Source organism: Nomia melanderi, chromosome 4 (assembly GCF_051020985.1).
Source record: "Nomia melanderi isolate GNS246 chromosome 4, iyNomMela1, whole genome shotgun sequence".
NCBI classification, from domain to species: Eukaryota; Metazoa; Arthropoda; class Insecta; order Hymenoptera; family Halictidae; genus Nomia; species Nomia melanderi.
Window position 1 is genome coordinate 13,407,089 of NC_135002.1, and position 24,942 is coordinate 13,432,030.

At 29.6% G+C, this 24,942-nt stretch overlaps 5 protein-coding genes across 10 annotated transcripts; 2 read left to right on the top strand and 3 right to left on the bottom strand.

Annotated features, from left to right (window-relative positions):
- Positions 1-137: 137 nt before the first annotated feature.
- LOC116425371 (U6 snRNA phosphodiesterase 1) lies at positions 138-1,554 on the bottom strand. Its single transcript, XM_031972977.2, has 4 exons — positions 1,182-1,554; positions 895-1,037; positions 478-815; positions 138-352 (listed from the first exon to the last, which is right to left on the bottom strand). The coding sequence occupies exons 1-4, from the start codon at positions 1,280-1,282 to the stop codon at positions 164-166; spliced, it is 771 nt and encodes a 256-aa protein (XP_031828837.1). The 5' UTR covers positions 1,283-1,554; the 3' UTR covers positions 138-163.
- Positions 1,555-1,696: 142 nt separating this feature from the next.
- LOC116425372 (zinc finger CCHC-type and RNA-binding motif-containing protein 1) lies at positions 1,697-3,596 on the bottom strand. 2 transcript variants are annotated; one of them, XM_031972979.2, is made up of 5 exons: positions 3,347-3,596; positions 2,821-2,984; positions 2,492-2,603; positions 2,123-2,434; positions 1,697-1,982 (listed from the first exon to the last, which is right to left on the bottom strand). In XM_031972979.2, exons 2-5 carry the CDS (start codon positions 2,931-2,933, stop codon positions 1,845-1,847), a joined length of 675 nt encoding a protein of 224 aa, XP_031828839.1. In that variant the 5' UTR covers positions 2,934-2,984; positions 3,347-3,596; the 3' UTR covers positions 1,697-1,844. The 2 variants fall into 2 exon arrangements, with proteins under 2 accessions (XP_031828839.1, XP_031828838.1); XM_031972978.2 differs by lacking the exon at positions 3,347-3,596 and adding an exon at positions 3,147-3,340.
- A 901-nt stretch (positions 3,597-4,497) lies between these two features.
- Positions 4,498-7,788, bottom strand: Hsepi (D-glucuronyl C5-epimerase). Of its 2 annotated transcripts, none has more exons than XM_031972995.2 (7): positions 7,387-7,788; positions 7,215-7,309; positions 6,968-7,106; positions 6,643-6,771; positions 5,857-6,570; positions 5,548-5,735; positions 4,498-5,464 (listed from the first exon to the last, which is right to left on the bottom strand). In XM_031972995.2, the coding sequence occupies exons 3-7, from the start codon at positions 7,103-7,105 to the stop codon at positions 4,933-4,935; spliced, it is 1,701 nt and encodes a 566-aa protein (XP_031828855.1). In that variant the 5' UTR covers position 7,106; positions 7,215-7,309; positions 7,387-7,788; the 3' UTR covers positions 4,498-4,932. The 2 variants fall into 2 exon arrangements, with proteins under 2 accessions (XP_031828855.1, XP_031828854.1); XM_031972994.2 differs by having other exon boundaries at positions 4,500-5,464; positions 6,968-7,115; positions 7,387-7,787.
- A 464-nt stretch (positions 7,789-8,252) lies between these two features.
- Positions 8,253-13,725, top strand: Cp190 (centrosome-associated zinc finger protein CP190). 2 transcript variants are annotated; one of them, XM_076366557.1, is made up of 7 exons: positions 8,365-8,488; positions 8,564-8,660; positions 8,991-9,056; positions 9,695-9,866; positions 10,027-10,166; positions 10,276-10,536; positions 10,768-13,725. In XM_076366557.1, the coding sequence occupies exons 4-7, from the start codon at positions 9,702-9,704 to the stop codon at positions 12,830-12,832; spliced, it is 2,631 nt and encodes an 876-aa protein (XP_076222672.1). In that variant the 5' UTR covers positions 8,365-8,488; positions 8,564-8,660; positions 8,991-9,056; positions 9,695-9,701; the 3' UTR covers positions 12,833-13,725. The 2 variants fall into 2 exon arrangements, with proteins under 2 accessions (XP_076222671.1, XP_076222672.1); XM_076366556.1 differs by lacking the exons at positions 8,365-8,488; positions 8,564-8,660 and adding an exon at positions 8,253-8,358.
- Positions 13,726-13,871: 146 nt separating this feature from the next.
- Positions 13,872-24,152, top strand: dysf (neuronal PAS domain protein dysfusion). Of its 3 annotated transcripts, none has more exons than XM_076366558.1 (9): positions 13,872-17,464; positions 18,025-18,206; positions 21,089-21,150; positions 21,242-21,331; positions 21,527-21,703; positions 21,885-22,069; positions 22,143-22,249; positions 22,311-22,464; positions 22,593-24,152. In XM_076366558.1, the coding sequence occupies exons 1-9, from the start codon at positions 17,454-17,456 to the stop codon at positions 23,509-23,511; spliced, it is 1,887 nt and encodes a 628-aa protein (XP_076222673.1). In that variant the 5' UTR covers positions 13,872-17,453; the 3' UTR covers positions 23,512-24,152. The 3 variants fall into 3 exon arrangements, with proteins under 3 accessions (XP_076222673.1, XP_076222674.1, XP_076222675.1); XM_076366559.1 differs by having other exon boundaries at positions 18,030-18,206; positions 22,593-24,151; XM_076366560.1 differs by lacking the exons at positions 13,872-17,464; positions 18,025-18,206 and adding an exon at positions 19,942-20,435 and having other exon boundaries at positions 22,593-24,150.
- The last annotated feature ends 790 nt before the right edge of the window (positions 24,153-24,942 follow it).

The window sequence follows — 24,942 nt, forward strand, 5'->3', positions numbered from 1 at the left end:
ATATGTTACAAATACTAAGTACAAGAATTTATTGCTTCCTTTGTACTGTTTAATTGGAGATGTCGCTATTCCCTACTGATTGGAAATGTCGCTATTTCATAACATGCTATTTTCATGTAATAATAACAAATAACAAATCGTGAGAATGCAATAATATTTTTAATTAGCTTAATTTGAATGCATACAATTTGTTCCCTATTTTAAGATGTACTTTATTAACATGTATATATCTATCTTCTGTATGTTCAATTAAAAATTGATTCAACTTGTCTGTTAAGGAAGATGTAAACTCGTTTAAAATTGCTGTTTCATTACCAAGACACCACAGAAAACTAATGTGATATGAAGAATCCTGCAAAAGAAACAAAAATATACAAATTTATACAACAAAATAATAAAATGTTTTGGTTAAGATACATTCATATAAATTAAAACAGCATGCAGTATAACACATTCTAAATGAAAAATTGTATTTACTTCGTAGAAGGGTGGCAAATTGTACTCTGCCAAAGAATTATTAAGATTCTTTACAAAATGATCCAGAATTCCTTTGTCATCGATACATTCTATTCCAAGAAATGTACGTGTTTTGTCTTCATTACAATATGCTCGTAAATTCAAAAGTTCTAGATTAAATTCATCAGTCTGCTCACATAATTTTTTAATTTCTTCTACGAAAGATTCAATCCAATGAAATTTTAAAATTAAAGTTCTTGTTATGCTAATATGAAACTGTTCACGAAATATATTACATTTAATTGGTAATTCTTCTAATACTGACAATATCCAGGATAACATGGCTTCGCTGGGTTCATCTAAAGTTTAACATTATTATGATATCTTAACTGATATAATTAAATAATATTTATACTTTTTTCATTTATTCTTACTAACAATCAAGATAAACCAAGGTTGCCCAGTTACCACGCTCATGTTTAAAACTTCTTACTCGTCCATCATGTTGTGATGGACTATCACTGACTTCTTCATGATGTGAAACACCTTTCCATGTTGCAATAACTCCAGGTAAAGGTAAACTATGATATTAAAACTCACTATAAATATATGTAAATATAAGTATATGAATATTAGATCTATTAATTTCGTTAAAAAGAGAAACAAATTTCTATGTAAATATTTAAATTTAAAATGTATTTATTAGAAATAAATAAGATAAATACCGTTGCAAAACATTATTAGATGAGTTATTGGAGTTATCACTAATAACTTCGTCATCCTCAGAATCAGAAATATACGTACTTATTAATTCTAAACCCGACATTATATTTAAACGTCTATATTCGAAGCATAACCTTTAATTTGTTGAGGTTATATTTTGAAATTATTATTATTATTAGCTTTTCTATGTCAAAATTTAGTGAATTCAATCACTATTTATACATATAATACAACTCTTTTCCGTTTCATACATTACAAACAAAATTTTATTACATATGAAATTAAAGAACAATAGAACTTTTCAAAAGAAAACTAGTTGTCACTTGCTTTTAACGAACTTAAAATTATATTTGCAAGGTTAAAAACATCGCTACTAAAAACTTCTAATGTAATGTTTTTAAATTTTAATATTAAATTACGGTAAATAAAAAAACAATCATTTATTATTTATTAACTTTAAATTATTTATGTTTAAAATCAGTTCATAAAATCATGATCATAAAGAGAAATAACACAATACATTTAAAAGTTTATGTACGTACAAGTAATAATTTACAAAGTGAGAAATTTAAATATTTACAGTACATTACACTTATTATTCACATTCATCCACATCAATATTGTATGATATTATATCATATTTATCAATTCTTATAATATGTATTTCATTCACTAAAATCCTCCTCATCACTAAAGTATTGATTTTTCTTATATCGTTTTCCTGGTTTCTGATTTAATCGGTTTTCTCCATCATACGCTTTAGTTTCTACTCTTTGGGTATTTTCTAACTCTTTTTGTTTTTGCTGAAATATAAACCCTTATAAGATATATAATAATACTGTATTATTGTTTTATATGATATTTATAATAGTTGAATAATAATTAAAATATGAAATATTTTATAATAATTGAAAAACAAGCCATATTTAAATAAATAACATACTTCAAATGCAATAGCAGCACTTAATGTTTCTACTTCTTCATCCCAACTATCTTCTATTACTTCATTATCACTATTTCTATTATTGTCATTTGTATGTTGACTATTGTTAGTTCTTTGCTTCTTCCTAATTCGTATTTTTTTTGCTGGTGGGTTTCTTGGTCCTAGTGTATTATATCTGCAATTATATGACAAATGACCCTCTTCACCACATTCATAACATTGGGACTTATCTGGATAGTCTCTTCGACGGATAAATTCAGTACTGCGTCCATTGTCAACTGCTATGGAACTTTTAATTGTACGACCTCCTATCTATTAAAAATATGATGCAATAAATGTTATTTACATAAGCTTATAACAATAATTTACCTCTGTGTTGTTTAAACCTTTTGCACAGGAAACAGCATCCTCTGGAGCAAGAAACAAAACAAACGCAACACCACGACTTCGCCGTGTAATTTTATCTTTCATTACTGTTACTCTGTGGGTAAATAAAAATATAAAATTTAAAGTAAATTTGAGAAAATAAAAGGTCATATTAATTTCTTAAAATATAAAATACATGATGATATTTATGGTCATATATTTTTACATATCTTACATATAATGATCATTCTATTAAAGTTACTTAAAATGTACAGGCAAATAATATAAATAACTTATAATTTAAAATGCAATAAAATTATTTCTTAACTTACTTTACAATTTTGCCATAACTTTGTAAAAGTTGATGTATATCATTATTTGTTAAGGAAAAAGGTAAATTTGAAATATAAACTGTTGATCTGCTAGGTACAACTCCACCGCTCATTGTTTTTCATTAATAAAATTTTATTAAGATATAAAATTGATTTAATTTAACCTACAATAAAAATTTTATTCCAAATAACAATAAGATGACATATTTTTTTACGATATATTATAAAAATGTTGCCATCTAACAGCACTATTAATAAACATTGTTTATTTCCTTTTACTTCATGTTTACTTTTCAGTATTGACAAAATAAAAGAGAAGTACTTACAAAATTACACAATTTTAATAATTAATTACATATTTAATAACTTGTATATAAATTTATATTCATTATACACATATATGGAATATTCTACACAGAATGAATTAAGCATAAACAATAATACATAATTCAAGGGTGCCTATATCGATGGCCCCGAGTACTTTAGTGACACTCCCCTCACGAAAAATTACCCTCTCCATACCTACTTTTACGGGTTTGATTGAACGCTACATAGAACTGCTCACATACAGTCTCGAACAGCTCCTTGACAGAGTAATGTTATCATAGAGGTGTCTACATAACTTAATTTTCTCACTTTAATAATTCAGAAACAGCGTTCCCCCACTACTCCTACTAAAGGAGCTGTTTGAGACTACAGCAAAGGTATGGGATAGAGAAAATATGCAACGTAAAATTTTGTTACACACTTTCGGGGGTTTAGTACGCCTTACCAAATTTATATTACACCCTGTCATATCGACTAAGGCTGTTTTTGCATGGCAGCGCTATAAGTGATAGGAATAAGAATCAAAAATATTGAAATTTTAATTGACAATCAGTACAGTGGTGCCGATAAAAAAATTCTTCATTCGTTGAATTGAATAATCTTTATATTGTTCACCTGTAATTATGGAAACAATGTAGAATAATCAGATAAACGGTTACCTAGCATTTAGTTTTTATAATAAAATTTTAGTATTTGTAAACTGCGCTTTTAAGCGATACCGGCATCCGTAGCAAAACGCTCAAACTGGTAGACAAAACATTACCGATGTGGGAGTTCCATCGTCGTTTCATCGTTGCGCCATCCGTGGGAATATCCACGTAACAAATTTATAACGGTATATTGTAAAACGGATTATGTTCCATTTCTCCAATACTTTCAGAATATGTGTGATATATATTTATTTCCATTTGAAGCAATTTAAATAAAAATCTATATTGAACTTCAATTTTATTTATCAAAATTTCAATTATTAAAATAAAACCTGTTGGCATATAATTTATTGAAGAATATTTTACAATTGTATAATTAATCAAAATAATTTCTTATATAAATTTTACAACTGTACTTTATATGGTAAATGTATTTATAAAAATATTTATGTTATGAAAAAATGTATTTTAAAGATTCCTGTTAACATGTAAGGTTTGTAAATACATATAAAACTTACGTCTGTGGTTGAAGTAAAAATTAAATAGATTGATGACATGTTATTGTAATTCCAAACTTTTTATTATTTATGTACTATATTTTATAATACATAATTTATGAGTATTATATAAATAATTTCATTAGGTTTCATTATATATTTTTAATTTTTTTATATATTTTCGTTATTGAGACTTAGTAAACTATCATTTAAAATATAAATATGAATTTCTTATAAAATAAATACCTTCTATTTTTAACTTTGATTTATAAATGAAACAAGTTATTTTAAATATAATACTAACAAATAACAATACGTTAAATTTAATGTTTAATTATCATTTAATCACAGATATGTCAATTATTTAGGTTTAATATAATACAAAATTCTTCTCTTTCAAAATTATTTTAATGATATATGTAAATGAAAACTTCTAAATTAATATGAAAAATTTTTCTGACTTCATATAAAATTATGTCAAACAGATTAGTATATTTTGGTCCACTGTATTTCATGAGAATTTGGATTTACTTATAAAATGTACGATATAAAAATGGAAAGCAATGCAAATGAGTGAAAAAAGTGTAAAAAGTGAATGAACAAATGCAAAAGACAATTACACGTTGAAAATAAAAAAGTTAATTGTGTGCAGCTCTTTTGCCATTCATGTAACCTATCCATCTTTCTGCTGTAGCGGTAAAAATTGAATCATTATCAATTGAATTTAAGAGAAGAAGTTGATTGATATGAGTAGAATGATAATCCCATCTAGCTAAATTTGGAGCTGTTTTTAATGTAAAATGACGTAAATCATATGTAGTACCAGAGCCTGTATCATACAAAGTTAATATATTTTTCAATGAGGTCATACCCTGACTAAAAAGGCGAGATGCTTCTTCAGCATCCTTTCCTGTGGCTATACTCTTTAAATCATACAACCCAATTAGAGAATAAATAAACCCATTAAGTACAAAAGAAGAGGGTGTTGTAGGGTATTCTTCATACCATACATATTTATCTAGGAATACTGCAGCGACTCCTCCCTTGTTAGAGGATAATCTAAAAGGTTGTAAACCTCTAATAGCAGCTTGTAAATATTTTTCTTCGTTGGAATGATAATATGCCCGTGCTAATACAGAAATAGCATGTCCTTGTCCCATACTGGAATACCTACAGTCATTATAAAATATGTCATTACTTAAAAAGTGATATTAATTAGTGTTATACAATTTAATATATTTTTATAAATGTACCATCCAGGCTCAAGAGTAGCCATTCCAGGTGCTACCTTTCTTCTAACAGGATTTGCCCATCCACCTGAACTAATATTTTGATTGGTTACAAACCATCTTGCTGCATCATAAAATTGTTCCATATGCTCACTTGTAGACAATGTTATATTATCAATCATTCCAGACCCATACAAAGTTATTTTTATCATCTGTAATGTATAGAACATTATTAATATGAAATACATGATTTTTTTCATTATACTTTATATATTCTGAAAATAAAACTTTAAATTAAAAATAATTGATAAACACTATGTATTTGTGTATTACCTTTAGTTTAGAACGAGACAATTTTTTTTTATTTTTATCATTTAAGTATAAACCCTTCTGTAGATCAATCACCAAGTCCCTAGTATATCTTTTCCACTGATGGTTAATTTGACCAATTCCATAGTATATATGGTTATTGTAAGCATACAGTACTATATTACTAGTAATATAATGAAGGTAATATACTTCCTTCCTTTCCCTAGACTGTAATGTAACCATGATACTACCATTTTCTTTAATATTAAAATCCCATTTTAATACAAAGTCCAAGACGTGATCTAATTTCAGAGTAATTCCAGAAGTACTAGTTTCTGGTGTAGCAAACTTCATTATATGACTGTTAGCATGTTTATCAAATACTCTAGATACAATGGATCCCTGAGGTATAGTCCATTCTCGTTTAATTTTATCTGAATCTTCAATAATCTTTTTTCGTGGTTCTGGTTCTGTTAAATTTTTACTATAATGAGATAGACCAAATTGAGCAATTTGAGTAGGATAATAATATCCCTGGCTTTCCCATTGTGTAGATATTGGGACACCATCGTTTCCACTGATGCATTTAACTCGTTCTCGAACTTCAACGTTATAATTCTCAAAGGTCATGAATACTCCTCGTGGATCATATTTTCCTTTAGGATTAACAATTTTTGAATAACTATGCAACCACTCAAACCTTTCTAAACCATCATAGGTTGCTAATTTCCCATAAATCTATCACATATTACAAAAATAAGTAAACAAATAATGGAAATTATGTAATTAATTTGTAACAATAATATTTACCTCAAAATACTTATGGATAAATGAAAATGGTATATACACTTCATCTCCTTCTTTACGACAACCAATTGAATAATCACCATTAATGTGACAATCTATTTCTTGATATCCACTTTCTAAAGTTTGTCGATCCTTTATAAAAATTTGTTGTGTTTAAATTAATAAAATAAATATACATAATATAGTAAATACTAAATAGATGTTGAATTAAAGCAATACACTATAATTCTCAAGCAGTAAATTTAAAAATATACTTTTTATTGTATAAAAATACCTCAAAATTTATGACAAATTTATATATAAGATTTAAATGACAATATTGACTTACTCTATGTTGAAATTTCGTTTTCCATTCAGTACTTTTAAAAAAGAATGGATTACCACAATTACTCCATGATGTTAATATTGAACTTAATACTGCAACTACTATTACAAGCAATATTGTCTTAAAGTTCAGCCGCATCATCCTATAAATTCTGATAGTTTAATTTAACATTTGTAAGTATCAAAAAGAACGATATAGCTTCATTATCTATAATTATTTTAAATTAATTAAAAATTACTTATAAACTTACTTGTATATTGTGCAAATTTTTGTCTTATTTTTTGTCAATAATAACTTTCATTGAAGTCAAATATCACATTCCCCATTTTTGGAAGTTGTAAATTACTAAAAGACATAATCAATCATAAGAAAACAACAAGAGAAACATGTTTACATTTACTTACAGGTTTTTCATTACTTACATGTATTCACCCCTTTTATGGAAATACAGTTTATGTTTTCCACGGGGTTTATTCTGTATTTGATCATTGATGACTGTGAATGTCAATAAGTGTTTTATGCATCTTACTCGTATTCCTTGAGTAGGTAAATATCGTATACACTTGATATTCTATTTACTTTTGTTGTGTATACTGTTTACTGATTTGATAAAAACAGTGCATGCATTCTAACTTTTAATAAAATAACTCACGGGTGTCTAACTGGGAATCCGCAAGCTCCATAGTGACTTTCCCCTCACGAAGAATTACCCTCTCCATACCTATTTCACCTGTTGAATTAAACACAAATAGTGTTATACACAGAGATCTGCTCACTTACACAATTTCAGGTAACTTCTAGCGTAGAGGTAGTAGGGGAACCACTGATCGGAGTCACTAGTCTGAGGAAAAGCAGTTCGACACCTTCGAAATAAATTACGATAACATGAAAACAGGGTTTATGCCTAATATAATTTACAATTATAAAAGACAATTTAGCCATACTGTGGTTAAAACCGAAATTGTAATGAAATTATATGACTATTTACATTCTGTTTTGATATGTTTTCTGATTATTAATGCGATTATTACAGTCTTAATTATCTAATACATGTAGTGTATGATTGTAGTTAGTTTTGTGATATGTACTTATATATTGTAAGTTTTATTATAAACAATGATCTTTTAAATTATTAATAAAACAGTTTTATATCATTTAATATACTGGATTGTAATATATATTATCACTTTTGATTATCAATTTGCGAAAATTGGCGCGTCTAAATTCGTTGGCGCAAGCGCATAAGTTCTATTAAGGCACGTTCACAATACACTTAAAAGCTTTTAACTCCATCTGTGAGTCGTAGTATACAATGGAATGTTCAATATACCTAGTGTACTAAGGAAATTTATAAGAGATGGAGCTAAGTGGAATATTGAAATATTGTTAAATAGGTATGTGCAATACATCCAGAGGATATTTTGAATTTGTATATATTCGAAATGACCATTAATATGCCTCAGTTAGATTATGAAAGGGAGATATGCGTGGTTATTAAACCTCCGTTTTTCAGCGTTCCGCGAAGTATGCATTGGTAGCTTAGCATAAGTCCTTTTACTTCCCTCCTTCATGTAGTATTCCTGCTTCTGTAATACTTAGGTTTAATCAAAATTCAGAGTAACTCGGACAATGTGTTTATAATATCTATGTACACGCTAAACAGCTTTTATGGCATTGTACTTCATTCATTGAATAAGTAAGTTTCAGAACCATATCCTTATGTCAGTAGATCTTACTAATGTATTATTGCTATATTTTTAAATTTAAAAGCTTTCAATTTTTAAAAATCAATCATTTTCAATTATTACTAATCAATAGGATTAACTAAAATTTTCTTTATGACAAGGATTTGACATTTGAGTGATAAGTACGAAGACTTTTTTCTTAAGATCGTTAAGAATACAAGTTTAACAAATACAAAGTTGTTGTTGCATATTCACTTAAAAATAAAAATGCTGTGCAATATTTTATTATATAGAATTTCAAAAATCTAGAATCTTGTACATTTTTTATATTTTCATTTCAGGATCTGGACCAGTAAGACTATCTAACAGCATAATTAAATATAAGTAGTTAAAAGTATTTCTATCTGGTAAGCAGATATGTTACAATATGATTTTAAAATTAACTGTTTTTCTTTCATAAATAACACAATGAATTTTAAACATAAGAAAATACATATAGTTCTTTTAATATTTAATGATACATAAGTCAGTTACGTACATTTGATACTTGATAATAATTTCACAAACTTCAGTGTTTAATTAGAACAGTATTATATTTTTTTATTTATTATGTTATTTATTTATTAGGAAATATTTTTTTATAACAATTATAAGTCTATAAGTAGTGTTTTAAAGTATAAAATAAGATTATATCTTTAACATTATAATATATTTACGTGAGCTTATTTTAGTAATTATCAAAATATTAATAATCTTAACACTTTTAGTTTAAGAAGGTTTTTAAATTTCAGAGATTTTGTGACATTTCCTTCAAAGTATTATTGATAAATTATAAGAAACTTCTAATATTAAAAAGTATATTTTTTTAAATATTAAACAAGTTTTGTGTACTGAAAGTAATTATGTTTAATTTTTTCAGAAGATCAATCAATGAAAATTAATTATGTATATTATTAATCTTATACATAGCTGTTGCATATCAGTTAGTTTTATAATGTTTAATTTTTGTTTGCAAAATTTTAAATAATATTTTCTAAATATATAGGTAAATAATGGAAGTAGCGAGTCAAGACAAAAATCTCCCTTCTAGGGGATTGAAACAAGTGAAAGTGGATAATTGGGGAACTTTTTTTCTTCAGCGACTTCAACAACTTTATTTTGAGGAAGAATTACTTGACCTTACTATTAAATTTCCTACTAGTGATATTACTGTTCAGGTAATAATTTTTAATCATTGTTTTGGAACAGGATTTTAGATATTACAGTGGTATAATGAGTAAGTCAGTTAACTTCAGTAGCTCCAAATTGCATAATGTTTTTATCATACTTACATTATAATATTTTGTACAATCAAAATACATTTTGTAAACATTTTAGGCTCATCGTTTAGTCATAACAACATGCACAGATTATTTTTTGCAATTGGAACGAGAGCAAAAAGAGAAAGATGAAAATTTTGATGGGGTAATCATTATGCCTCCAGATATGCCATATGAATGTGTGAAATCAATTATAAGGTATAATTACATGAAATTTACACAAATTTTGTAATTTAAAATATATTTGCAAAACTTATAGAATAGATGATTAGTCTACAAAATGTAATTTGGTATGATCTTTTTAAAGTTTTATGTACACTGGACAGTTGGAATATTGGACTTCTGAACAACATGCTTTATATCGTACTGCACAGAAAATGAATATGACTGTGTTAACTAAGTTACTTGATGCACAATTTAATACTAGTTCTTTACAAAATGAACAATCACCAAAGTGCAATACTCGACCAGTAATAGCAGTTTCGAAGCCTTCAACATCCAATATAAAACCAACAACAACTTCTAGTTCAACATCAGGACTTTCACCTCAGCCATTACCAGGTAGAAAGTGAGTATGCTTCAGATTTATTTATTTGAAAAACAGTACGTTATAAAATACGTGTATGCAAAGCTATTTCTTACATTAATAAAAGAAGAATGTTAAACTATACACATTTCAGTTAATTTTAAATTACTAAAAATGATTATACCAGTAGATGATAATAAAAATGATCAAAGTAATAATGTATATACAATTTGTTAACAATACACTGTATAAAGTAAGCATCTATTATTTCAGACTTCCTATTTGGAAAAGGAAATTAGATGCTCCACAAAGTACACCATCACTTAATTATGAAATGCGAACATTCCATGGGATATCCACAACAAATAGGCCTACAGAAGTGACTCCAGGGCCTTCACGATTTGATCTCCCCGAAGCCGAAGAGTTTGCCCTCGGCGTATTTTCGTCTTTCGATGACATCACTTATAATACTAAACCTATTGTGCAAGCACCAGATACATATAAAAGAGATAATTCGCCTAGCGGTAAATGTTCTCCAGATAGAGACAGTAAAATTGATACAACAGAGGATGAAGAAGATGATACTCATATGAACGAGAAAAGTCTGAAAGAAATGAATTCGGATGATGATTGGTCTGTAACTAGATGTTTCCAACGGGGTCAGGAAGCGCAGCCTTCACCATCAAAAAGAGTACGATTCGATCTTGAAGAAAAGGAAAACATGGAAAAAGGCAAATCATCTTTCAAAGGGAATTCGGATGATTCAATCAATAATCATGCTAAGATCATTCGAGAAGTGTTGAAAAAATATCCTCATTTAGTAAAAAATAATAAGAATATACGATTGAAAATAATGCAAAAGGAAGCAAAATCCGCGGATAGTAATGCATCTAAGACGAAAGTTTCTTATGTTGTTTTAAAATCTGATCATTTGATGTCGAGCAATAGTAGCGAAGAAAATGAATCAAAAAGTAATGGAAATGTAGATGGTGCTGAAACTGGCCCTTGGAAATGTAATAAATGCGACATAGAAGAGGAGTATACTAATTATTACATGTATAGAAGGCATATGCAAGATGTGCACGAAGAAAAATTTGATCCAAGAGTTTGTGAACATTGTGGTTATAAAGCAACGAAACGAAATATCTTGATGTATCACCTTTACACAAAACATAACGTGCCTCCTCCGAAAAGCATGTGTTTTCCGAAGTGTCAAGCCTGCTCTTATGTAGCACTTTCAGAAACCCTTTTAGTGAGACATCAGATAAATCATAATCATCGTCCAACGTCACGTCAACATTCATCAACAACGGAAGAACTTCAATGTATACAGTGTACGCAAACATTCAAAGATGTCACAGAATTAACTACACATGAAATTAATACTGGCCATGGAAATCTATCTGACGGAAAAGAAAAAGGTCATCGTTGCACTCATTGTGGCAAAGTTTTCGTACGCGCCACAAACTTACAAGTTCATTTGGATTGTGTACACAAAGATTTACGAGATTCTGAAACAACATCCATGCCATCAATATCTTTAGAGCCTTCTTCAGAAGCTGAAGCACTTAGTCATGTTGCAAGTGGAATAGCAGCTTCTTTAAGCGTCGGTGACACCGTTCCAACTGAACCTCAAGAAGTAGCTTCAAATGTAACAGAATATATCGTGCCGGAGATGCAAATAAACAATATTTCACATGAAATGACTTATAGCACGCATGAACTTGATGGGCAACCTATGATTATGCTTATCGATAATGAAAATTATCAACAACAGGATAATGACCAACAGCAACAACCACAACAATTAAACATTTCTGGCAATGAACAGATTGTAATGCAAGGCACAGAGGATGGTATGATCGTTTATATACATGGAAATGAAGAAACAGATCGGCAAGCATATGAGAATTATCAATCTGAAGAACTTACTGAAGAAACAGAGGAAATAGTGGAAGAAGTAGTTGAGGAAGTTGAAGAAAAGGTGGTGGTAGAAGAAGAAGAAGAAGAAGAGGAAGAAGAAGAAGAAGAAGAAGAAGAAGAAGAAGAAGAAGAAGAAATGCAAGTTGAACATTCAGAGGAATTGTTGGAAGAATGCAACGTAGATCAAGTAGAAGAGGTTATACAGTATGTAGAAGAACAGACAGAAATTGTGGAATATGACGAGCAATGTAGCGAACAAAGCAATAGTGCAGATGAACCTCAAGAATCAGTTATGATCATTGAAGAAGAACATGTTGATGAAGAAGAACAAGATGCTGACAAGAATGATAAACAAAACAAACGCAGAAGTTTCTCTGAATGGGACGAGGACAGTGGAGAATTAGTTGAATCCTAAATAGCGATATTACTAATTATTATACTGGCTTTATCACTTCTTACTTTTCATCAGTGTCTATGACTAACAAAACAGCATGTTTCAGTTGCATTTCACTCTATTTCATCTTTAAATGTCTGTATGACTTCGATTTAATTTTTATCTAATAATAACTATTTGTATATGTAGGATGTTCCACAATAAGCGTTGCATAATATATCGCCTAATTTATTAATATTACAAAAGAGTACCAACAAAATTTGTACTGTTTTGATTATAAAATTTGATGGGACAAGGAAAATATTATTAATGTTTTATTATAACAGTTATTTGAAGGTCAACTTCGTATTTTCAATGAAATGCTATATTTATAAAAAGCATATATTATTAAAATAACATATGTTATTATTAAAATCGTGTGAAGAAAGAATTGCCTTAAAATCGTCTGCATGTTTGCGATTAGTTATCCCAAAATCATATAATATGTTATCATTAAATGCATTAATCTTCTGATAAAAAGTTATCAACCAAGAAAATATAGTACTTCATTGTGAAAAGTCAAGCAGATTCTAAAATTATTTTGAAAACAAATCAATAGAAACGTTTTATCATCTTAGGAAATTTAATAATTGAAAAGATAAAATTTTTCTGTCGTATCTTTTTAATACCTGTAGTTTGAATATTATTTCAACCTGCGCTTATCGTGCGAGTGCATCTGAACTTTAGACATTTCTTTTATTTCCCATAATTATTTCCAGTTTTATTAAAGTTGCAATTGCAGAAGCGTAACGAATAAACGTGAAATGCAAGAAACGTAAAAGTGAAAGCATTGATTTCATGATTAATTGCTAATTGCACATGTTCAATACAAATATTTAAAATAAAGTAATTAATAAAACTGTCCATCTTTCAAACATTTTTTCTTAGGCATTGTAATGGTGGATTATACACAATAATCCGTTACAGTTTAGAATAGATATTTTTTAACAGGATGAGATAACATTATATATAATAATATTTTAATATAGATTACATGGGTATTCTATTTAATTTGGATATATCGCATCTTTAAGATCGGATGAAAATTAATTGAAGCGAAAATAAAAATTAAGTGTAGTTGATAAATAATATATTCTATTCAAATTTCTTGATTATGAAAAATTAAAGAATTAAAAACAACTGAAATTATAATTATAAGTAAGAAATTATTTTACTACTTATTTCATTATATATTGTTTCAGAATTATATTAATTATGTTTTTGATTTAATACATATATTGGCTTTAATAATGTAGATATTCTATTATGTTTTCTTTATTTTCTATATTTTACACAGACAATATATGATGACACAGAAATGAAAATTTAAACCACTTATGCAATAAAGTATATTATTATGGAATATTATGATATTTACTTTATGACAATTAACACTGCATAATATTGTTTCAACAATTTTTATTTAAAATTTTTAAAAATCAGCAACAAAATGCTGAAAATTTTACGTTGAAAATATTTCACGTAACGATGATATATTGACGATATATATAACATAATGTAAATATATAGCGCAAGTTATAATACGTTTTTTATGTTTATAAAAATATATACGTTTTTAATACATTAATATAGGACAAAAAATCTGGTCTTTTTATAGTTTTTATTGCAACTGAAATTTTTATGTTGTATCACACCATATTTTGTAACAATACTAATACTATTGTGGTTGTTTTAGCACAATAATATTTTGAATTGCTGTAGCATAAAAAATAATATATTTTGTATTAAACTGATAAAAATAATTAATTAAATTTACAAAATCGGGAAAGTTTCAAAATTATAGGTACAAACATAACTAGGTAGGTAAATCTAAAGAAAGAATAAGAATAACTTAATAATACAATTATTTTTCTTGTGGAGTACAAAAGATCTTTTAAATATTTAATAGGTTTCCAGCACATATAAGAAGTCTTATTAATTTGATTAAATAATTATTTTTCTTTATTGCCATTAATATGAGTACAATCAAGTCAATAAGAAAGTACTTATAAAAATGTTTGACACTATATTATAAAAGCATGACTACATGGTCGCGATGTTTACTTTTTTGTACAGATATTCCGAGTTAGTTATGTTTCTAACTGTACGTTTGAAATATTAGAAAAAGTTTTAAATTGATTTAGAAAAAAGACGCATTGATAAGCTCTGGTGGATTGTAGTAGAAATATTCTTATTTACGAATTGTACTTCGCAAGTAACATAATACAAAGGTATAATATGTTACACAATGCATTAGAATTAGAGACGCTCATTTATCAAAGCAGTGAAATTATTTAGGGTGAACAATCTTTTTAATGAATTTTACTGTAAATGACATAGATTTGACTAAACTGGCGAAACTGACAATAAATAAAATATACAAAGTAAACTTCTTGTTTTCAGAGATTTCATACAATTCAGATGAAGTTTAACAGGGTGTGCACATAGATAAGTGTTTAAGAAATAAAAATTTACATTATATTGCTGTATTATCGGTAAGTAAGATTCGGACATAACTAGTAAACAGAATGTAAAAGATAAGTTTTAGTTTTTTGTGTAGATACACTACATATTTATCAAAAAGAGATTACGCCATTACTATCGCTATTTAGTAGATTTCAAAAGATCGGATTGTTCAGAAGTTTGTAATTATAAATTTTTGATAGGTTTGTAATACATATTGAGTGAAGAATTATTAGATTATACACTCCTGGTCAGGGATAAATTATTTAATATGATTTTTATGTTTTATACAAAGAATTTGTTGGCCAAAATACTAAGTACATAATTAGAAATGATAATTGCATTGTGATTCATTATGTGCTTTAACTAATCTTTATTTCTTTATATGTGCAACCTGGTATGCAGATAGAGACCTTTGAAAATTTTAAAAATCCTTTTATACCGAATCTCTTGGTTTATAATAGAAAGTCGAATTCGCAACGAAGGTTGCAAATTTATACAAATGAACATTATACAATTTTCAGTGATCGAAAGTCAATACTATCTACTATATCTAGGGGAAGGTGGGCTAACAATGAGACAGAATAGCTAAGAAGAAGTGAAAAAAAATCAAATCTACTGTTAATGTAATGTATATTAAAATGTTCATTGAATCTTTGTACATTTATTTTTTAATTTTAATAATCAAGCTGATGTCACAGGGAGCAGAAACTCACATATTCATCCTTTTTTTGACTAACTGTGTGTCTCACATACGGGGCAAGATGGAACTTAGCCTGTGGAATAAGATGGAACTGATGTGGAAGCAAAGTAAAGTATGTTTTATTATTTGCATATTATATTTATTGAATATATAGAACTATATTATAAAAAATATATAAAATAGATATATTATACAGTATTGAAACAAAAAATCCTCTAATATCGCTAATTTCTCTTTTCATAGTCCCTTTACTCCATACCACTTTAATATACTTAAATCGTTTGAGAAAAATTTCAAAAATTTGTCCTTATTTATAATTCATGCAGTTTATAGCACTGACATATTCATACTGATCTACATTGGTACTCGCCATACTACTATGTTGCAAGAAGGTTGTAGTGTTTACGATTTTTGTATCTACACCGAATTTCCATCTTATCTAACCAGTCTTGTTCCACGTTCCCCGACTTAAATTGTTTTCTATTTTTCAGAAAATAAAGTAATTCGCAAATAATTGGCAAAAAAGTCAGCCAGAGGATTAACCAATACTCAAATTTCGACGGTTTAATATATTTTCCCCGTTCAATTTCCAAAAATCACATTCAGAATAATCTCCTAAATGTCCTCTTAAACCGTTGTACCATTTTCATCCGGCAACACCATCAGAACGCTGTGTTTTAGATTTCAAAAGTCGTCTAAGAAATAGTTAGCTCCCTTGGGGGCGAGGGGATCGCAGTAACGATCTCTTACTACCCGTTCGATCATGATCTATCCGACGCGTTACTCTTGTCGGTGTTCACCAGGAAATTCACAACCTCGCCTGATGGAAACAACGTGAGGAAATGGTACCCCCGACAACAGTCCGGCGGCGGGTACCGAAAACTTCTCGAGGCGGGACTCCGCGCAAATGATTCGGGCAAAACCGCATGTACTGGAAACGTAACCGGTAGCCGGCGGTGGTGGCGAGGATGGCGATGTCGACGGTGGTATAGGGACACGACTACTCGATCGTGACCGTAGTAGCAGCAGCAGCACGGGGTAAAGGAGCGAGAGCGAGCGAAAAAGTGGAGAAAGGGAAAATAAATGAGTGAGATAAATCGAGGGGGCGAAAGAGACTCGAGAATACAAACAGCAGGAAAGAGAGGATGAGGAGGGCTGTCCGTTGGCGGTCGTGTAAGGAAAGAAGACCGCGATAACGGAGAAGGACGGAAAGGGAGGTGAGGGCGATGGTGGTGGAGGCAACGGAGAAAAAGAGGGGCTGCGGAGGTGAGAAGGTAGGAGAACCAGCCTCCGCCAGTATCCACGTGTTCAGTGTAGTGGCGCGTTATGACCCGGATGTTAGATCGTAGCTGCAGTTTTGCGAGAACCTGCCGACCCGGATGTCTCGCTCGTCGTCTACAAGTGATCCGCTACTAATGTCCTCCTGGTTACCGAAATATGTTCAATCGGTAAGTAATGCTCGATCATCGGGACCGTGTCCAGGACAACGCGTATCACGCCGAGGGTTAACGTATCGAACGTATCCACTGTTGATCGTCAATTTCTACCCCTTTCGTTTGGACGGCTGTGACCGTGCGGGTTCGGCGCGTTGGCGGTGGGTTCGGTCAACGCAGGCGAACTTGAGGAATCGGAGCTGTTGACGCGGTACCAGTCGATGAGTTCACGTTGAAACCGGGTTTTCGTACCACTCCTCAGGTTTTTTTAATTTAAGGATCGTTTAGTCTGAAAGAACAGTTGAAATTGTAATTATCTACGATCATGAGAAATGGAGATAAATATTCTTGAATAAGATAGCGATTAAAATTGCATGTATTATAATTGGATTCACCTTGCAGAAATGGGGGTACGTTTTTCTTTTAATCATGAGAATTCAGCATTTTCCGTTAAACTGGTTTTTAATGCTGATAACGAATCATTCGGAGCTTTTTGGGAGGTGGTTGCATTTGACAAGTAGATTTAGGTGTTTTGGTAGCTATAGCGTATCGGTAACATCCGCGTGTGCTTGAAGGATAGATGCGAGCAAGTCAACGAAAGGTGCCAGCAAACTTCGAAGGGACCTGATAAATGCCGAAATCGCCAACTTACGTGATTTACTGCCATTACCACCCTCGACCCGCCAGAGACTTTCTCAGCTACAGCTTATGGCCTTGGTTTGCGTATTTCTTCGAAAAGCCAATTACTTTCAACAAGGTAAGTGCGATGAAATAAATATGATGAAGAAAGGTGAATGGCCCTTTTTAATTTGCGAAGCGATGTTTCTGAATTACAGCGATCAAATGTTTTTGTCGTAAGGCTCTCCTTCCCGCGTTTTAAGTTCGTCTTCATCTTGTCGGTCATTTTAGCGTTGGGACACGGCGTCATTCTTGAACGATGTTTCACTATCTGTTGGATACGAAACTTATTCCGTTTCAATTTCGAATATTTATGGACTGTGATTACTTTGGCAATTGTATTATCCATATCATAATAGTACTAGAATGTCTTTCGGTGTCCAAGCATTTTGTAAAAATAATTCCTTTCCAGAAAAGTATGTACATAAGAGATAAGATAAACATTTTATAAATTGCGATTTTATAAATTGAGCATCGTTATAAATGTTTTATTATTTTCCTTGTTATTAAGAAAATATTATGTTGTCGTGGAATATCAAGGAATGTTTAAAATAACTGTTTCGTGTGATCTAACTCGTTATTAAATATACCATACGCGTAACTCGGTGTTTGTGATAATGTATGTCATAGATAATTTATTTCTTCTATGATTTAACAACATTCTTATAAAACTCCTTTTAAATTATTTAATAAATGCGTAACTTTTCAATTCTTCATTTTTTATGTAATATAATTGCATTATGTATTTATATTTTGCAATTTAATAATTTTTTAGTAAAAGTTATTCAAATAAATGCTCCATTATTTTATTCATATTTTTATAATAAACATATTTCTTTGTAAAGTTTTTAGTTTAGAAGAGCGTTATTCTTGACATAGGATTCGTTAATTTATAAGTAAAAAATATAAATTCTTCTTTCTGTGTGCTTGGTGTACAGTAAATGCCGCTCCTTTGTTTCATGGCAAGACGTTAGCTGTTTTAATTTTTTACATTCGCCGTCTAGCAGTATACTTGTACGTCACTACAAAGGCAACATCAAAATATCAATAAAGATATTGGTTACTTAAAAACGTAGCGATTTCCAGTAACAGCAACAATAAATGTCGATTATCAAATTTTCTTATGTACTCCTTTAATTCGAATTCTTCAAGCATTTTATGCACCATAAAATTAAATCAATCCTTATATATTTCGTATATTTGTACTCTCATCATTAGACTCCGATTTTCATGCACTTATAGTTCAGACTAACGCCTCAAAGCTAATAGAATAATGTTCTAACGAAGATTTAATAAACTTCTTACTTCAATTTTAACCGAATCATTGACTGTAAAAAAATGTAAACATACATACACTACATATCAATTTTTCTCAGTCAGAAAACATTAAATCTATATCAACATCCACACTCAACTGTAATCGTTTAGATTTATATTTACTTACATAATTACTTCATTCTTATACAATTCGTGTATCATTAAAGTAACAACCATGAAGAACAACACGGTAGGCCAGCTGACTTATTCAAATTAAACTGCTTCAGTAATGGCTTCCCAACCAATTATTTTAGACACAATTCGAGAATTTCGAATTCTACAATTTTCCAAATTTATTTAATTGTCAATTGAATTTCACGATGATAAAAATGCTCGCGACAAGGATATTAAATGGCGTCTCGAGCATCAAAAACTTCGGGCATCTCCGTTGTGCAAGCGTAGAGAGTAATATATAGGTAAAAGGTAGGGAGGTAGGTAAGGCAAGAAGGTAAGATCGGCGTACATTCAAACTCGGCGGAGTCTAAGCGCGAGTTCCGGGTGATCCGCTGACCTGTCGGCCTTTGCAACAACACTCTCACGCTCCTGTAACCCATACTCCCTCTGTATCGTCTCTCCGCTCTCGGTCGTTCTTTCTTTCTCCCCTACATACTCATTGTTTCACAGTATTCGATACTATAGTCCCGTGTAGCGCCGTTTGTAAACGTTGCCATGCTGCATTAGCATACGCTTCTTTTCCTCCTCCCTTTCTTTGCTCCTTTTTTCCTTTCCGCGACCCTTTTCTTCGGCGAAACCGAAGAAAATGCGCCATCGAAACCAATTTTTACCAGTCTACCTTTGCTTTCATACCAATCGATTATGATACCTCAATATTGACTTTATTCGAGGGCATGATCATTTCAATGGTCGCAACCAGTTCGACTGATGATTGATGCTGCGAAACCTATCGGCAGAATATTTTACAGAAAATGTCGCGTGTTTTAAGATGTTAATGCATGCATTTTTAAGTTTAACAAAAATGAAAATCTCTGTTGTAAGTATGTAATTGTTTTTGTATTAAGGGAAAATTAAAACGAATTTTGTTGGACATTCTAATACCTTGAGTAACTAAATAGTAAATTATTTTAAAATCATTGAAAATGTAGTGTAAAATGCCACTACTGATTTATTTATTTAAATGAAGTATTCGTTTCTAAATATATTTTATGAATCATAAGGAAATATAAGAACACCGAAATTTAATTTTGTTGAAATTTTGTTTGTTTAAATTAACATAAAAAATGTTAATTTACATTTTTATTTTTTATTTTAATATTCTTTGCTTTTTTGTCACACGTAAGATCATAAAGTTTCTTACTGTTATTCGAGTAAAAAAAGAACTTATCAAGAGGACTTTTGAGTACAAATGTTTATGAATAATAAAAGCAACAATAATGATATGATCATACATATAATATTATCAATATTACTTTTATATAGTGTAAAATTACAATTTTATTGTGCATGGTATAAAGGAAATAAAGATTGTTAGTCGTTCCCGTCCAATTACGTATTACTTCGATCATAATTTAAGAACAGAATGTAATACAATACTTTCATATACAAAAAACAGCTTATTGTGATAAAAAGATGCGATAGAAGTTTTAAAAAGTGATTAAGAAGTAAGAATTATATTTTTTGTTTCAGCCTTGAAAAACTGTCCATCCGATTCTACGAATATCCCGACTCCTAACATAGGATTTTCAAAAGTAATATTGTTTATCATCATATCGCATTGTATTATTGACCGTCACTTACTACGGTACAAATGTTGGCCATACAATGCATGCAATTTTTCAGGCCATGTCCGGATTTATAATGATGATGACCCAGCAAGGAAAACTATTGTATATATCAGAAAATGCAGCGGAATATCTTGGACACTCTATGGTAAAGTAGTTGTTAAAGAAAAATTGATCGTGCTAATTAATTTTCATAATAGATCATTACAAAAAATAAAAAAAATAATAGAGAATAAAAATTACATAAAATTCGAATTCATTTATAAAGATTAATTTAAGTTTCGTTTAATCTATTGTTCTATGTTATAGAACATTGTACTTTACATTAAATAATATATTTTAGGAAGATCTGCTTATTCACGGGGACAGTGTTTATGACGTGATAGACAAGCAAGATCATATAGTTGTCCAAAATCAATTATCTAGAAATAGTCCAATTCCAAGTGATAGAAGACTATTCCTCTGTCGAATTAACGTATCCAGAAATTCCCGGAGGCAACTTCGTTTTGGCGATCAAAAGGTAGTTACAAAATACCATTGTTTATTTGAAAAATTAAGTTTTTTTATTCTGTTAAGTTATTAAATATGTGATTAGATATTTGGTTTATATGTAGTTTGTATTGTAGCATTTTATTTATTTGAATAAATTGTTCTAATGATTTTTACTTTCGCTTGTGTTGTTTTATTGCTATGTTTTATAGGTAGTTCTTGTTGAAGGTCACTTCTTACCTTTCGTTCCTGTTTGCAACCGAAATGAGTTTGTTTTCCTTGCTTCATGTACACCTGTTGTTCTACCAGAAACTAGAGAAAGTATTGTTCAGGGAGCAACAAATATTTTCACCACCATCCACTCTATGGATATGAAATATCTGCATATTGATAAAACGTAATATTTTTCTGCAGAAAGAAATAATAACTGTAATAAGATATTTCATACTATAAATGTTTTTCACTTACAGTGCAGAAAGCCATTTAGAATATACTCGTAACGAATTAGTAAATGTGTCGTGGTACAATTTACTGCATTGGGATTCTATACGAACAGCATATTGCAAACATCAGACTGGTATGTCTTCTTAAAATTTTATTTAAAAATAATAAACAGTATTCATTAGTGGTCATTTCAGTTATTCAATCTGATCAAGAACGGTCTGCAACTGCATTATTAAGATTGCAAAGCCGTTCTGGTCGATGGTTTTGGGTTCATTGTGTCTTACAAGTCAAGGATACATCTGAAGAATGTCAACATCCTATCATTGTGTGTACAAATCAAGTTTTAAGGTATACTTCTATAATATAACTATAATTGCGAGTTGATGACTTGTATTTGGTCTTTATTATGTTTTTATCAAATTTAGTATGTGTTCTTATATATAAATAGTCAAATTTAATGGAATATAACATTGCAGTGATAGAGAAGCAGAAGTCATGCGCTCAAGTTCATGGTTATATCAGTATTCCTCGCAAACTAAATTCACCTATACTATTTGCTCTGGAAATCAGAATCGTAGTACACCATATGCTGTTGGTGGTCAAAATAATCAGCAACAAGATTATACTCGGTCATTATCTCATACTCACAATAATGATGCTCAACATTCTCCTACTATACGGAATTCAGAGCAAGACATACATGGTTCCTCAAAAACACAGTTAGAAGATTATACAACAAGAAACACACGAGAAGATGTAGAACCTGTGGACATGTCGATAAGTAGTAGTGAACATGAAAATAGAAATTTACACGTGAATGTACAACATGGTCATTATGCTCTTGGCCAATTTACAGATAGGTATAAAGTACACCACAAAAATTTAAGTGGTTATCGTGCAAAATTTATCCAATGTCATGGCCAATATAATATGGATGCATTGTCATCACCTAAATATTATATTACAGACTTAGATAAGGATTATTGTTGTAATGAAAGAAGTATCTCTCACAAAAGACTTCAAGGTAAAACATTACCAGTAGTAGCAATTGCTGGATCAACAGGTGATCCTTCCGAATTAACTATGGAACACTGGAATTCAAGTCCAGTATGGTCTGATACTCTACAAAGGGTACCTGATGTTGTTCATCAAGAACTTAGCCCACATGTTGCAACACCAACCACTCCAGTTGATACTCCAGATTCTGAACTACATACAGAAACCCAAATTTTTAACTTTGATTGGACAGCTGAGCAGCATGTACCCAATTTGAAGATCACTTTCCGTAGTACAAATCAAGGACCTAGGAAAGTTCAGGATGTTCAGCCCATCACACTGCAGTTACCACGTAAAAAGGGCCAATCCATGAATGACTCTAAAGACTTTCCTAAATGAGACTGTGCACTTGATAAATTGGTGTTCCATATTAGATAGGCAAATATTTTTTTAAATTAGATATAACTAGTTTGGAGGTTTAAGTCTCTGAACAAAGTAGAGAATAGATACTAGAGACTGAGTTCAGCTAGAAGCTGATTAAAAGGTATTGTTAATCAGAAAGTTTAAATGTTAATGAACATCGATTTTAAATTAATTGCAATCAATTTATTACACTAGTTCCTAATGCAATAATGTAAAAAGACTACTATTATTACAGTATATTGGTATTGTATATTATTTGCAGCTTTTTACCGGATCAGGTTTAGGTAACATTCAAATTAATTTGCAATAAAAATAAATGAAATTGTGTTTTTTCATGAATCAATTGTTCCAATTGTTTTAGTTAGAACAAAATATTATCAGTATTAATTAAAATTCATTTGTTGCCAACAGAGATTTGTGGGTGAAATGCCATAAGGTATTATATAGTATTATGATTAATAAATTGTAGAAAATAAATATGAGTAATAAAAGAAAAAGGAGTACCTAATTACTAATGTTAAAAGATGTACTTTAATCTGTTTATAAAAATTGCATTTTAAGAAAAATTAAAAAAAACAATGAATTATTGCTTTTTAGAAATGTTTTCTATTTTAATATAAAATTCAATAATGGTGGATATATCATTATAGCAGCAGTTAGTTCTTTGACAATGTATTTAATAATTATTAATTGTATTTATACACATTTGTGTAAGCTAATGCCAGTTTAATGCATTTGTTGAAAAAATGTTTATTAATAAAGGAAAATATAAATTCACATTATTCTGAATCATTAAACTACAGTGTAGTCAATTCTTTTGTAATCCATAAAATGTTTATAAATTAATACGAATTAATTAATTGATTAATTATTTAATGTTTATTCACTAATAAATTTTATTTGATACAATTTAATGCTTTGAAATTTCAAATTGCAACAGACATAAAAAATGAAGAAGATTCTATTTCAATTGTTTCTCTATTATATTATTATTATTATTATTATTATTTAATATTAAAAAAGTAAGTGTGATTTGTTTTGTATGAACGGATATATCGAAACTTAAAGATTATATTTAATAAATATTAGTATTATAATAAGAAAATTTATGGATATGTATATTCTTCATAGGAAAATTTATTTAATTAAAAATTTTGTAATACTTTTACTCAGCATCTTACAATGCGTCTAGCATTCTTCCGAATATAGGAAGGTATTAAATGATAGAATAGAATAGAATTGTCTTTTCTTATCTTTTTCAAAAATACTTTGTATAAAGTTTATTTTTTATTTAAATTGTTTCATTCAATCTATCCATTTGCCATCTAGAGGTACATTGCTGAAGTTTTAGTACATTAAATTTTAGGACTTTAAGATTGTTCGTAAACGCATTCAAATGTTACAACT

Coding starts and splice junctions, on each gene's coding strand:
- LOC116425371 (XM_031972977.2), bottom strand. CDS start 1,282: ATGTCGGGTTTAGAATTAATAAGTACGTATATTTCTGATTCTGAGGAT. Junction 816..894: donor AACCTTGGTTTATCTTGATT/GTTAGTAAGAAT, acceptor GTTAAACTTTAG/ATGAACCCAGCGAAGCCATG. Junction 353..477: donor ATTTGCCACCCTTCTACGAA/GTAAATACAATT, acceptor TTTCTTTTGCAG/GATTCTTCATATCACATTAG.
- LOC116425372 (XM_031972979.2), bottom strand. CDS start 2,933: ATGAGCGGTGGAGTTGTACCTAGCAGATCAACAGTTTATATTTCAAAT. Junction 2,604..2,820: donor AGTTATGGCAAAATTGTAAA/GTAAGTTAAGAA, acceptor ATTTACCCACAG/AGTAACAGTAATGAAAGATA. Junction 1,983..2,122: donor GTGCTGCTATTGCATTTGAA/GTATGTTATTTA, acceptor TTTATATTTCAG/CAAAAACAAAAAGAGTTAGA.
- Hsepi (XM_031972995.2), bottom strand. CDS start 7,105: ATGATGCGGCTGAACTTTAAGACAATATTGCTTGTAATAGTAGTTGCA. Junction 5,736..5,856: donor TGTCTCGTTCTAAACTAAAG/GTAATACACAAA, acceptor TATACATTACAG/ATGATAAAAATAACTTTGTA. Junction 5,465..5,547: donor GCTACTCTTGAGCCTGGATG/GTACATTTATAA, acceptor TAATGACTGTAG/GTATTCCAGTATGGGACAAG.
- Cp190 (XM_076366556.1), top strand. CDS start 9,702: ATGGAAGTAGCGAGTCAAGACAAAAATCTCCCTTCTAGGGGATTGAAA. Junction 10,167..10,275: donor TGTGTGAAATCAATTATAAG/GTATAATTACAT, acceptor ATCTTTTTAAAG/TTTTATGTACACTGGACAGT. Junction 10,537..10,767: donor CAGCCATTACCAGGTAGAAA/GTGAGTATGCTT, acceptor CTATTATTTCAG/ACTTCCTATTTGGAAAAGGA.
- dysf (XM_076366558.1), top strand. Junction 18,207..21,088: donor AGCCAATTACTTTCAACAAG/GTAAGTGCGATG, acceptor TTTTTGTTTCAG/CCTTGAAAAACTGTCCATCC. Junction 22,250..22,310: donor ATATTGCAAACATCAGACTG/GTATGTCTTCTT, acceptor TGGTCATTTCAG/TTATTCAATCTGATCAAGAA.